This window comes from Balaenoptera borealis (assembly GCF_965194805.1).
Source record: "Balaenoptera borealis genome assembly, chromosome: 10".
NCBI classification, from domain to species: Eukaryota; Metazoa; Chordata; class Mammalia; order Artiodactyla; family Balaenopteridae; genus Balaenoptera; species Balaenoptera borealis.
In genome coordinates this window covers 94,633,594-94,647,696 of record NC_138874.1, presented here as the reverse complement: position 1 = coordinate 94,647,696, position 14,103 = coordinate 94,633,594, and the positions used below count along the sequence as shown (strand labels likewise).

Genomic DNA, 14,103 nt, shown 5'->3' with positions numbered 1-14,103 from the left:
CATTCATCACATAATTGGAGTGATAAATGCAGAGTCAGACTTCATCTTCCTGACTTTAATACCTATCAGTACTCCAAATGCAAACAATTGTGACATTCGACTTTATAAAAATTACTAAGCACACCAACTTCGCTTAATTAAACCATTTAAAAGTTGCTTTTGTTACATTTAATGAATGATATATTATACTGCAATGAAACATGCAGCGATACAAATACTTCACAATGCTTCCAATTAAGACTCACTTCACTTATGCCAATTGACAACACAAGTGTTCCACACTTCATTCAGTTTGTGCATTTTAAATGAACTGGTTAGTGAGAAGGGTGCTTCTTTGCTAATGAGTTTTGTAATCAAGGCATCTATTTTAATTTCAAATTGGCTAGATTGGGGGAAATTGCTAGACTAAATGACTGGTACTAATTAGGATTATAAAAATATTCATCATGCCATGGAATTAACATGGGGGTCTGATTTTCCTACATTTGCATATTGCTTGAGTTTTGGGGGAAAAAAATCTTGACAAATTGTCTTCTCTTTAGCAAATTGAACAAACACTATATCTGTTTTAGCCCTTCTTTTCATTTAAAGCATAATACATATTCATGGTTTGTAAATGAAGTTAAATGATTTCAACTTCTATCTTCATTACCATGTTAAAGATGTTGTCTCCATAAACTTCCTTAAAAAACCCAGATTATAGTATTACCTATTTGAATGGCAAAGACTTGTTTAATTTACATGTGAACCCAAACACTGGAACAAATGGATGGGAAAAGTGTGCAAAACTGGATGAAACCCAAAAAAAAACCCAAAACAACTGCTTTGTTGTTTATTTTCTTCCAGAGGCAGAATTACCTAGTCCTATGACCTATCATCAGGAAGCAATTTGATGGCTTTCCTACTCAAGGTTCCACCTCGGCAAGTGCCATCAGCGGAGGGACGTGCTAGAAGAAACTAGATTCATCTGAAGGTCTGGTCTCTGCCCGGCTGATTTTGTCGTCTCACGAGTACCATGTTTTCTGGGGTTAAGGTTCAATGTAAAGTGGCCCCTATGGAATTCTGCCCTGAGGGGGTGGAAAGTCTGTCCATCTACTAGCCAGAGCGAGATGCGGTGGCCATAGTGGGGGGTCTCAGCCAGGCTTAGAGGAGCAGGCCAGGCCCCTCACTTTCTGGGTGACCTTGACCAGGTGGATATTGCCTTCAAGAATCATATGCTCACCTGTAACTTGGAAATAATAACAACCACTTTGCAGATGCCAATGCAGATTCAATGTAACCATGTATATAAAAGCACCCATCAGTGCCCATAGACAGGAGATACTTAATGACATATATCTCCATTCCTGAGAAGCGCCTATATGTTCAACACTGAGTAACGAAACATGGCAAGTGTAAGAGTCACTAGGCGCAAACTCCAATTCATTGCGTATGTCTGCACCTCTTGGCTCCAGAGTATTTGTTTCCATTACAGCTGTCAAATCAAATAACCAAATGCTAATTTAATTTTAGGATATAGCCACAAAATTCATCTGAAAAATCACCAGAATAAAGCGCTTCCTTAACATCCCTCTCTAGTGGGTTCTTCTAAATAATAAAACCTCTATCTATCACTGAGTTGTAAATAGTAAGGACTGAGGTTATACCCAACGAGGATACTTTCTGTTAGGAGAAAAAAATAGTTCCTAGAGTTTCACAGTTCAAAAGGGACCACAGTGAAAAGCAAAGCTAAAGAAAAGAGAAACCTCAGACTTGTTATATTCCTAGTTAGGGAAATTTTCCTCTACACCACATTGCCTCTTGAAAATGTAGTTAAATAGTGACTTGAAATGATTTTACCTAAGTTGACCTTATTCACACCTAAAACCTTTTTTAAGATCACTGCCTTATAATTGAACATAAGCTATGTTCAATAAGCTATTCAAGGTAGATTACTTTTCAGAATTCTTTAATCATAAAATTAATCTATAATGAAATAATACAAAATTTAAAAAACAAATGTTATTAAAAAACAAACATAATTCCATCATCTTAAGATAACTCAGGTAATGTTTGGGAATATTTCCTACCATTTAAAAATTTTTCTCCTTCCTTCCCTCTTTGCTTCCCTCCTTCCTTCATCTTATTTTATTTGTTACATACTTGTATTCAAAGAGCACTCATTTATTTAATATGAATCATGTATGAATTTATATATACATATAATGTATGCAATATGAGACATACATGTATTAAATAGATATTAATATGTATCATGTTGCTACATGGTCATCATGACCACCATTTTAATGGCTGCATAATATTCTGGCCAATGTATACATCCTGATTTAAAGTCCCTTAATATTGGGCATTCAGTAAATTTCTGTCCAGATTTTCCCATTATGAGTGACTTTGATAAACATTATTATGCTTAAATCTTTTTGGTATTATGCTATTGGTGCAGTCTCAGAAGTGAAGTAACTAAATCATTGGATCAAATTTATGAATATGTGTATGCCTTCTGATACATGTTGCCAAGATGTTCACCAGGAAGGAAAACTCATTTGCATGACCATCAATACAGTTTCGTAATATGAGTTTCACCATAACTTTGCCAACATTGGGTATTTTCCTTATGGCACAGAAAGGAACACATATTTAAAAATACAACCTATTAAATTAATTTTAAATGAGCATCTTTTGAAAGCTTCCTTATGAATTCTCTGGATTACTTAGACTTAACTGAACATCAGTGAATTCTTGCCTTTGGCTTAGACTAATTCTCTAATGTTAATATTTTTAGAAGTCTCCTTCTCTGTCATTTACCTCACTTGATATCTTCCAACCTTTCTTCCAAAGAATTCATCTTGTGTCTATTTCTTCACCAGTTTAGCCAGCCATAAATCATCTGCATGAAATTAAAAATGACCCAACTGATAGCAGTCCCACTGCGGGTGGAAGGTAATGACTGAAAAAGTGCACAAGGGGGATTCTGGGATTCTGGTCATGCTGTGTATCTTGATCGGGGTGCTGGTTCCATAGGTGTATTCAGTTTATGAAAATTCACTGAGCTCATGATATGTGCACTTTTCTGTATGTATAGTACACTTTGACTTAAAATGTTTAAAGACTGACCTGACTTTAAAAGGCCAGGTGCTATCATACCAGGGGGAGTAGTCAAGGTGGAGGCAGAGAATGGAGGGAGGATAGAAGGTGTGGCGAGGTCAGGTCGACTGGGTCATAAGTCCAGAGAGGCTTGCAAAGGAAGCAATAAGCAGAAGAACTCCTAGTTCCAACTGGAAAACTGGAAACCTAGGGTCAGAATTAGGCAAAGGGATCAGAGTTAGGGACCCTGGGCAGTAGTGTGAGCACTAAGGACCAGTGTGTGTGTAAAGACAAGGTCACCCCATATAGGAAGGGGTGAAGGAACACAGAGAAAAAGGTTGTATTCAACCAGAGGAGGCTGCATTGCGTGACCTCTTGCCCACCTGTAGCTGCAGTCACCTCTTTCACCAAAGTATTGCCACGCCTGAATTTCTACCCTGAGAGCATAATTGCTTTGGGAAAAGTGTTGTTGGGAAGAGGTACCTGCGTACCCTTCTTAATACATATATACGCTGCATCTTCCATTAATTATTTTAGCAAATGTTCTTTTCCCTGACAGAACTGTGGCAGGTTACCAAAAGGAACACATAGGAGGTAGAGGCAGGGAACTGAAGTCTGGGACATGATATAGAAAAAGCAGGCTTAGGAGGACAAAGGCCACCAGATCCATATTTTGCTGAAGGTTGTTCCTTTGAGCTAGCTTTCTCGCAAACAATGTTGCAAAGCCTGGAGATTCTTACTGCACCACCATCACTGACTGCGAGTTAATGCTGAACATTAAACCAGTTTTGTCATTCAGAACTCAGTTCAAATAGGTTAATTCTAACATCTGAATAACACAGTGGCTGTGCCACCTTTTTAATACAAAATAGGGCCATTCTTGCTTGGCCCACTGTTTTTGTTTTCACCTTCAGGAAAGTGGCCTCATGGAAACTGGTGTTTCTATGGTGATGGAGATAACGCATTTCTATTGTACTGATGAGACATCTGTAAGATCAGTGTGGGCTCCCCCTAGGTGAGTAGGCCTATGGATTTTTCTTTCTCTTAAATGATGCACGTATGATTTTACAGGCACGGAAGAGGACCTAATGAAAATGTAATGTTTTTCTTCAAAAAAAAGGCACCCTTCAGTTCTAGCCTTATTCCATGGGAAATAAGCTTCAAAACCATGAGCATCCCTAGTTAATCCCCAACAGCTTTGCCCCCACCAGGTGCGGAGCCACGAAACCTGCTCCTGTCAAGGGCTGCTGAGGAAAGTTACCATCACCTGCTAATCCTGGAGGCTCTGAGTGCAATTACATTTCTAATCTGAGGGTTTACATGAGAATATAAATGAAAGGAACAGCTTCATTTGTATCCAGCATTCTAGAAGTACAAGTTTAAACTTCCCTTTGAATTTTCAGGCCCTCCACACACCAGATACACCTTAATTCACCAGTGTCCTGCTCGTGTGTGGCAGCACCAGGTAGGAGGGTCCAATCAGGAAAACCTACCTGGAACCACTGCCATCTCCTCTGCTGCAGACCCTATTTTGCCAGTGACCCGACTAAAATTGCATCAGCTTCCTAACAAGCTTGTCACTCTGTCAGCTACTATTGAACTTGGCGGGTAGCCAGACATAAAAGAAAAACAAAAACAACAACCCAAAAAAACCCATAGTTGCATACCCACCTCCCTCCCAACTACCATAACAGAAACCCTTCGTTATGTGTGCTAGTGTTTCAGAAAGTGGTTTTTACATTGAAATTATGGGCAATTCTAGACCAGTCTAGCCCAGAAGCATATGAAAAACAATAGAGTCTGAAATCCCATTGAGATCCTCATCTCTGATGACTAAAGCAGCTAGATTTGTTAAAGTTTCATTTCGTCAAGAAGATAAATGATAATAGAGAGCTCTGCGATCCCGCCTCTCAGGCAGAAAAACAGCTATTTTCAACTCTCCATCTCCGTGGAAGGCCCCCTGTCCAGGATGTATGCATCTGTGAATACATGAGCATGTGCCCATTGTTTTTTAAAAAAACTATACTGAGTCTTTTGTCAAAAGGAGGGATGTTTAAACACCCAGCTTTCTATAGCTATGAGAACAGCACCTATCTCTTTAGAGGACTGCAATGTCTTCAAAATCTATCTCAAAATCTTTCAAAAATTCTCAGTTTCAATAAGATTACTGAACCATCCAGCTAATCCAAAACATCACAATGTAAGCTGTTTCGGTCACCAGCAAGGAAGTAGCCTGATGGAAGCAAAAGAGAATCCTGCTTCTTAAATAATGGGTAAATACACAGCTCTCCTAAGATGTTCTAGAGCTTTGGTTCAGAGAGCAGAGGAGAGGAGTAACTTTTATTATTTCCAACTGGTCAACCATAACCTATTATTTCTGCTATTTTTTTTAATCTCAAAGATTTTTTATAAAACATCTCCAAGCTTCTTATACCCAAGAAAGAATCTCTTGTTTTTACTAAGAACTGAGTCAGTGAATATTAAAATGCAAGATGGCAGGAGAATCTGTAAGGCAGAGGGGAGCTGGCATAGTCCTGTGGCAGGACTCACAGGATGGCCAGAATAGAAGGACTTGGTCAAAGGCCCAAGTCGCACTGAGCAGGACACAGAAAGGACTTGGCTAGATCGAGACACAGCAGAATTGGAGAGGCATGATCCTTCAACAGGGTCAAGTGCAAGGTGCATTTGCCCCTACCTCCATACCCCTTCATAGCTTTGGAAGTTGGAAGGCTTGGATCACTTTCACCCCCGAACAGGCCCTGACCAGTACAAGCGAGCCATGTTTCCCAGGTGATTCACAACCTGCCATACAGCATCTCAAGGAACACAACGTCATGTGCAGCTCTCAACTTCTAGACACAATTTTGTTCTATCCAGAAGGTATTTCCTTAATTCTCCAGCAGTGCCTTTACCGAGTAAGAACTCCTAGCAAGTCTCCTGCAGCTTTGGGGTAGCAATTTGGAAAGTAGAGCAATTGGATATTGTCCTTTTAAAATATCATTCAATTAGGTCTTTTGTAATACACACAACTAAAGAGACAGTCTTACCAATTCTAAAGAAATGGCTAGTGCATTTCATCAAAGGCACAGTAATGGAAACATTGATTCACTCCTCGCCACAAACATCTCCCTTTGATGCTGCAGTTACCTTAATCCTAGCACTTTTCATTTTCTCTAGAAGAAACCAGCACCTCAATGCATGCACATCAGAGAAGGCAGCAGTCTGAAATAAGACATTTGTATATCAATCTCAACCACCCTTGCATCTTCATTTGCTGCTCCGTAGCGCCCCTCTCCTTGACTCTAAACCCATAAATTACCCTGAAATAAAGAAAAACTCTGCTGTAAACTGGATGCCTGGATGATGTTTTATGGCATCTCCACAAATGTTGCCAGGGGCGTCATCGGCCTCCTCACACCATTTATTTAAAAGAGTAGCAGGGCACTGGTTAGAAACGTGATGGACCTAAAGAACATTCAGCCACTTCACACAAAAGATGTCAACAAGAAAGCGAACTTAAGGAAGAATACATCTGGAAATGTGCAGTGTGATTAGAGAAATCCATCAGCTCCCACTGCCACATTTCCAAATATTTTTACCAAGTGAAAAAGCAACCACCGAGTCAGAAAGTATCTTGAATGCACTATATCCACAAGGGTACTTCACAAGCAATGCCGTAGATGTTCTCAGTGCTGTGGAATTGGAGAAAAAGAATAGTTCTTCTATAGACACGCAAGGCATATTGCATTTGGCTTATTAACCTCTTGGCACGAGACGTCTGTTGCCTCTAACCTAGCTTGTCTCTGCATAAGTAAAAACACGGGTTAAGGGTTCTGAGTTTCATCTAAATAAATTACCATACCATTTAACATCCAAATGATTTTTTTTTTCAATGTATCTTCAAAATTCCTGGCTATACTAAGCATCTAAACTCACAGACTATCTGACATTTGGCTAAGTCTTTCATACAATATCCACCTGATGTCATGAAAGAAATGTATTTGCAATGGCTTTTGCTCTGCAAATGTCATGTGGGTGTCCTTAGGGAATTGCATTTAGCACGTGGCGCCTACCATGAGGCTCTATTAATGAGAGATATAAAGGTTATGTTGAAATTATTGTTTAAAGGTGCTGACATCTCACACACATGCACACACACACACACACGCACACACACTCACATTTACAAAGTATATATTCAAATATATACTGAGGAGCAACTGTTTCAGGACTTAAGAGAGAACAGAGAGAGGAAGCTATTTCAACCAAGGTGATTCTGTAGATATCTCTATGCAATATAGTGTTCATAATTATCCATTTCCTTTCACTGATTGAAACATTGTTACATAATAGTTTGGCATCAAACACTGTACTAAGGTTCTGGAGAAAGCAGGAAATACAAAGAAGAATTAAGTCTCTTAGGTATAAGTTGATCAGCTACAAAGGGCTCATTACCATAGCACCAATGAATTCATCCACTAATTCATTTGCCTAACAAATACTGATGATCAGTAAGTAGCAGGCCCTGTCCTAGGGTCTGGTGCTACAACTGTGAGTGAAACCAGGCACCGTCCTGCCTTCCTAGAGCTTGCAATCTAGTGAGAAATGCTGACGATGCCAAATTCACATCAGTCAATGGAAAATCTCAACCGTGACAGGTACCCTTGAAGGGAAGGGTGCAGAGCCTTACGAGAAAGAACACCAAGGGGGATTTAACTTTATCAGGGAGTTTAGGGAAGACGTCCTGCAGAAGTGATGCTACATCTGAGATCTGACAGTGAGGAGGTTTGCTTTAGGGAAGAAGATCCCAGGCCCAGGAAAGGGAGCAAGGGGGACAGCTGGGGCGGGGAGGGGACTGAAAGATGGCCATTGAAAGGGAAGTGCTAACAGTGAGTCAGGAGACAGAAGGAGGGACCAGACCAGGTAGGTGCTAATAGAGCCTACGGAGGACTTTGGTCTTTTTTTCTGCGAGTAATGAGAAAATGCTGAAGGAGTTTAAGCAAAGGCATGAAATCAAAAGATCTACATTTGGGAAATATATTGTTCAGGTTATAGTATAAACACATACTACAGGAAATATTAAGGATACCTCCTAGGTTTGCAACTAAATGAATACAATTAGGGAATACTGGAAGAGAACCAACTATGCTGGGGGAAGGTCAAGAGTTCATCTTTGGAATATGTTGAATCGAGAAACTTTTGAGATACACAGGAGACAAGGTCAAGTACACAGCTGGATGTATGGATCTGAAACTCAAAGGGAAGGACTCATTGGGCTACTCTATCTTGGATGTACTTTTAGAAAATAATGAAATGGACATGTTGGAGGCTTCCCTCCCTTTGCTAAATTGAGAACAGTGGTTATATTCCCATTCAAAGCAGCAGGTGTGAAGGGATATTCCTAGACTTGGAGTCTGACAGCAAGCATCCAAGCCCTGGCTCCTCCAGCTACTAGCTGAGTGTGTTTGAACCAGCACCTTAGCTTTTCTGCACCTTTGTTTACTATAGTCTCCATAAAATTATTAAGGATATACATTTCCTACTTACAGCACAAGGTTGTTTTAAAGGTCAAATGAGTAAAATCATAGAGAAAACTATCTCAAACCCGTGAAATGACAAATAACATTGTCAATAAATGAAATATATCTGCCTGCATATTTTGATATGAAAGACTAGAAAGGAAAGTTAGTTAGCTGCAGACACAATCAACTTGGTTGGAAGGATACAATGTCACTGAATGCCCTCCAACATTTGGATTGACTAAGCAAGTGCTTTTCACTGGGTGGCACCTGAGTGACAGGACATGAATGACAGCAGTATTTGTTCACCTTTTGATCCAGACTGTAGGCCAGCACCCAGTCCTCTTGCTTGGGGTGAAAGAGCAGACTCTGGATATAGAAGGTGAGCCGGTATTTCTGATAGGTTGCCCCTTCATCTGAGCTGATCAATATGCTGCTCTCCATCTCAGGATCACTAAGAAGCATGATCTAAAGAAAGGGGAGAGGAGAAAATACAGACAGAGTTAGTAGGAGAGAATAAATACAAGAAATTAAAGCATAAATATAAAGTCCTCTGTACTTGTATATCACAGCACAGAAAGGGGCATCTGGGCCTCTAGATGAAATATTGGTATTTTTCTTTCCCAATTTAGTCCCTCATTGCTGAATTGAGCTAAAATACTGTTCAAGGCTAGGTCTGCATACAAATGAGAATTCATTTTTCTGAGGTCCTTCTTTTAAATACCTTCATTTTTGATGTTTGTAACTTGTACCTTTAAGTACTGGAAGTTTATTCCTGGGGTCCTCTGTCCCCTGACCTTAGGACGACCATCACACCTCTGCCTCCTCATCGTCCCGCAGTCAATTCTCATGTCACTCTTCCATCACTCTACTGGTCTTACTGCTCTTTAGTCATGAAAGAGATCCCACTGTTTCGTTCTTTCTAAACTGTCTTCGTGATTTAATTGATTTAAGTGGTTTCATGACCCCTTTGCTCTAGATGTTTTCCAAAGCACACATCCCCAAAGGCCTTTGGGACAAATACTGATGCTCAGGAAAGTTTGTCGTCCCCAAGCCCAATGGGCAGGGTGGTGTAGTGAAAAGGCTTCGGCACCTGAAAGAGCACGTTCAAGTATCAACACTTCTCTGTCATACTGTCACCTTGAAAAGCCACTTAACCTCTGGAGGCCTTGGTTTCCTCAACAATAACTGGGTCTGACAACACAAGAACTGGCTTTGAATGCCTGGCATGGTGCATATTTTTGACAAGTGATAGTTATGGTTACTACCGACCTCTCAGGATTTAAAAGCCCCTCCAGTCAGGGCAATTTGACTTCTATTCACAGGACCTCAGTGGCATTGGTCTCACTAAAGGTGTGAGTGATTTTCTAGTATTTAAATCCAATAAACACTGAGATACTCAGACCTAGCTGTCCCTTAGTTAAACGCTTAGCAGTCTTTGTTACCACTGACAATTCCATCCTTCTGGAAGCATTTTCTTCCAGGGGCTTCTGTAACACCATACTTCTCTGGTTCTCCTTTCCGCCTCTTTTGAATACTCAACTTTCTCTGATTACCCTTATAATATGGCCACTCCTCAACCCTCAGTTTTGACTTTCTTCTCTTTTCACTCGACACACCGTTCCTCAGTGACCACTTCCACCCTCATTTTTATTTATTTTTTTCATTACCACCTTTCTGGGGACAACTCGTAAATTAAATGTCAGTCTGAGGTCTCCTCTGAGTTTCAGACTTGAAAACTCAGCTGCCTGGTGCCTTCTTCTATTTGGATGTCTCAAGACACCTGACATTCAGCATGCCCCAGGATCTACCTCATCCAAGCCCTCCCCCTCCCCAGTGTTTCCTGGCTCAGTGAGTGTCTCCACCAACCACCCATCCCACGTGAAGCCAAATGCCCAACACCATCCCTAACTCTGTTTTTCCATTCACCTCCTATAATTAATTAGTCTCTAAGCTCTGCGTATTTTACCTACTAATTAACTCTAAAATCAGATCCGTTCTCTCCCTGCCCATTGTGATTGCCTTAGTCCAAAATGTGACCATCTCTGTATTGGATTCCTGTAAGACACCCCTCGTCATTCTCACAGCTTCAACCAGTATCCCCTCCAATTCACTTTGCACACTGTGGCCAGAATAATCTAAAACCATTCAATGGCTTATCTTTGATCTTCCTATATTCTAAAATTCTTAAAATAGCCTGATAGGATCTGCCCCTTGTGTATGTGTTTGGTTCCATCAGCAACAAAGCCCTTTTGACCTTTATCACCCAACTCAACCCAGCTTCTTTGAACTTCCAATGTTTGCCCAGTGACTGAATGAGCAAATGAGTTTATTTCCTCTTATAATTTGTCCTGTCTTGGGCTGTACCGCCACCAGTTATTAGGGCTACCGCTACACACAGTCTGCACCATGGGGTCCAAAGTACCAAGTAAAGTCAAAAAAAATTTCCATACCTCATAAAATAAAACTACTGAATACTAGGATTTAAAAAATTTACCCATAGTATATATTAGTATTATGAAGTAAGCTTTAAACAAATTCAATGCCTTTAACTGCTAAGATTCATAGTTATTTTCCTCTTTTATTCCTTTATAGCTTCCAAGACAAGTCTACTTTCTTTTTCTCAAATACTTGCTTTGGCTTCATTGAAATAAGTTATTACTAGTTATCAGCAAATTTCTGAGAAATAGATGCAGTATCGTTTTTTTTTTTCCATTCATGTGTGAATAATCTAAGGGAAAAGCTCTGCGATGGGTTATTCATAGACAATAACTTTCTCCTCCCTTGGCACTGTGAAGGGTAGGGACTACTGGTAAAAGCACCCCTGCTGCCCTTGAAAAAACCTAAGAGGGGCACCCATGCTCCTTGCAGAGTCTGCAAGGACAAATATACAGGGAAAGAATGAAGCTTTCATAACCACCCTCTCTTGCTTCCCAGCACGTACCGATGAGCTACATAACAGGCAATGAAATCATTTCTCCCCTGGTGCAGAGAAATTAAACTGCTTATTTTATGCAGGTATAAAGAAGCTTCATGCCTATGATTTTAATTAGAAGATAAGACCAACATCATAAATGAACTTTAGTTTATATACCATGAGTTACAATATACTGAATGAGGGTTACCATCAAATATCTAGTGCAATGTACTCTCTTCGTCCAGCCCTGTTTCTTCCTGCACACACACTACATTACTTGCATACACAAACACATTAATCCGCACACAAATGAGGCATATATGTGTGCACACATACACTTACACATATATCGCTGTGGCACATATATGCATGCACATGTACAGAAATACACATATATAAGGTGTATTGAGATTGTGTGTTGGTTTTAGGGTGCTTTTGTTGTCAAGAGGACATTTTTATTGCAACCTTTCTCTGACATTCTCATCAGAAATCCTTTTTTTTGCATATACCCTGAGAAAACCATAATTCAAAAAGAGTCATGTACATGGAAGCAACCTAAGTGTCCAATGACAGATGAATGGATAAAGAAGGTATGGCACATATATACAATGGAATATTACTCAGCCATAAAAAGAAACGAAATTGAGTTATTCGTAGGGAGGTGGATAGACCTAGAGTCTCTCATACAGAGTGAAGTAAGTCAGAAAGAGAAAAACAAATACCGTATGCTACCACATATATATGGAATCTAAAAAAAAAATGATTCTGAAGAACCTAGGGGCAGGACAGGAATAAAGACGCAGACGTAGAGAATGGACTTGAGGACACGGGGAGGGGGAAGGGTAAGCTGAGACGAAGTGAGAGAGTGGCAGTGACATACATACACTACCAAATGTAAAATAGCTAGCTAGTGGGAAGCAGCCACATAGCACAGGGAGATCAGCTCGTGCTTTGTGACCACCTAGAGAGGTGGGATAGGGAGGGTGGGAGGGAGATGCAAGAGGGAGGAGATGTGGGGATATATGTATATGTATATGTATAGCTGATTCACTTTGTTATACAGCAGCAACTAACACAACAATGTAAAGCAATTATACCTCAATAAAGATGTTAAAAAAATCCTTTTATATACTTTGATATCACTGGCAGTGTCTGTATTCAATCCTAGTGTATGAGAAGAATGGAAGGAGGGACGTAGAAACCTACATGTTTTGGATTCCTAACCTGTGCTGGGCACTTAACAGGGTATTTTATCGAAACCTGAAACAAATTATGTGACATATCATTACTTGCATTTTACAGGTAAAGAAACTGAGGCTCAGAGGAGGAAAGCAACTTGCCTATTACCTCCTCTGATGGACTCAAATGCCACCACCTCTTGCCACACACATACACACTAACACTAATGCTTTTCTGGACCTTGAAATCTTAGCACTTTGTGCTTTACCAAGGGACAAGGGAACGTCAGAGAAGCAGCTCTTTATTCTTTTTAAAGCAACTCTAAGAAATCCACACACCAAAAAGCAGTTTCAAGAAAGCCCCTTTCCTCCTCTGACTCATATCCACCTTTGGCCAAGAGGACACGAAGAATTAAATGAATAGGAATCCAAAGGAGAAACAGAAAGTTAGTGCTAAAAAAAAAAAGAAAAAGGAAAAGAGGGAACCATAATATTAACATAAAGAGAATCAGAAAGCAAAGCCTCAGCAAAAGTTAAGCCTCAAGGTAAAATATGTATATTGTGTATGAATCTACGTAACTACTTCTATAACTACATATATAAAGAAAATCATCCCATGCCCACCAAGATTGTTACTGGGAAGAAGGGATTTCAAAGGTAAATGCCTAAGAGGGCAAAGCAGGTAAACTAAGTGAGCAAAGCAGATAAAGCAAAACAAGGAGTGGTAAGAACTATGCCGACATGGAAAGTACACACCTTTCCTTAAAACGTTTAAAATGAGATTGTTACAAAACAATTTTTACTCACATTCAATATGTGTGTGGACTGAATTTATGAAATAGGAATGTGACTCTTGGCATAGTTATGACAGTTTTATCCTACAGACCCAAAAAAATTTATAACCCTTGCCTTTGAATCTTTAATTGCAGGTATATACATATAAAACTTATGGCAATACCTGTTAAGACATCTGTGAATTCTGCATTTATGTGATTTTGCTAATATGAACAGGGAAGAGTTCCCACTGGAGATTTTTTGTTTTGTTTTATTTTGCTTTTGCTTCAGTTTGCTTTGATTCTTTATCTAGCTTGTCCTGACACAACATCTGCAGTGGGTGTATGCACGTGCTGGAAGAGGAGGAGGGGGTCTTTCATTTCGGGTTGAGCAGAGTTATTAATGCCATAGGCTCTGGGGGCAGGTGTCTTGAGTTCAAATCTTCAGTCTGCTACTTTATGTGTAAACGTGAGGATATTACCCAGTTTTTCCAATCAGTTATCTCATCTATGAAAAAAACCGATAATAATTATCTCTAACTCACAATGCTCTTGAGAGGATTAAATGAGATAATGATTAAAGAGCTTAGCACAGGGCCATAACGGCTAAATAAACATGAACCTGGATCTAT

General features: G+C 39.8%; 1 protein-coding gene across 4 annotated transcripts in view; it reads right to left on the bottom strand.

The window, feature by feature from the left end:
• The window catches only part of SORCS3 (sortilin related VPS10 domain containing receptor 3), a 584,946-nt gene that overhangs the window by 267,234 nt on the left and 303,609 nt on the right, over positions 1-14,103 (bottom strand). For all 4 annotated transcript variants that reach the window (XM_082408251.1, XM_082408252.1, XM_082408253.1 and 1 more), the window contains exon 4: positions 8,913-9,071. In XM_082408251.1, coding sequence (XP_082264377.1) covers positions 8,913-9,071 — 159 coding nt within the window. The remainder of the gene's footprint in view (positions 1-8,912; positions 9,072-14,103) is intronic.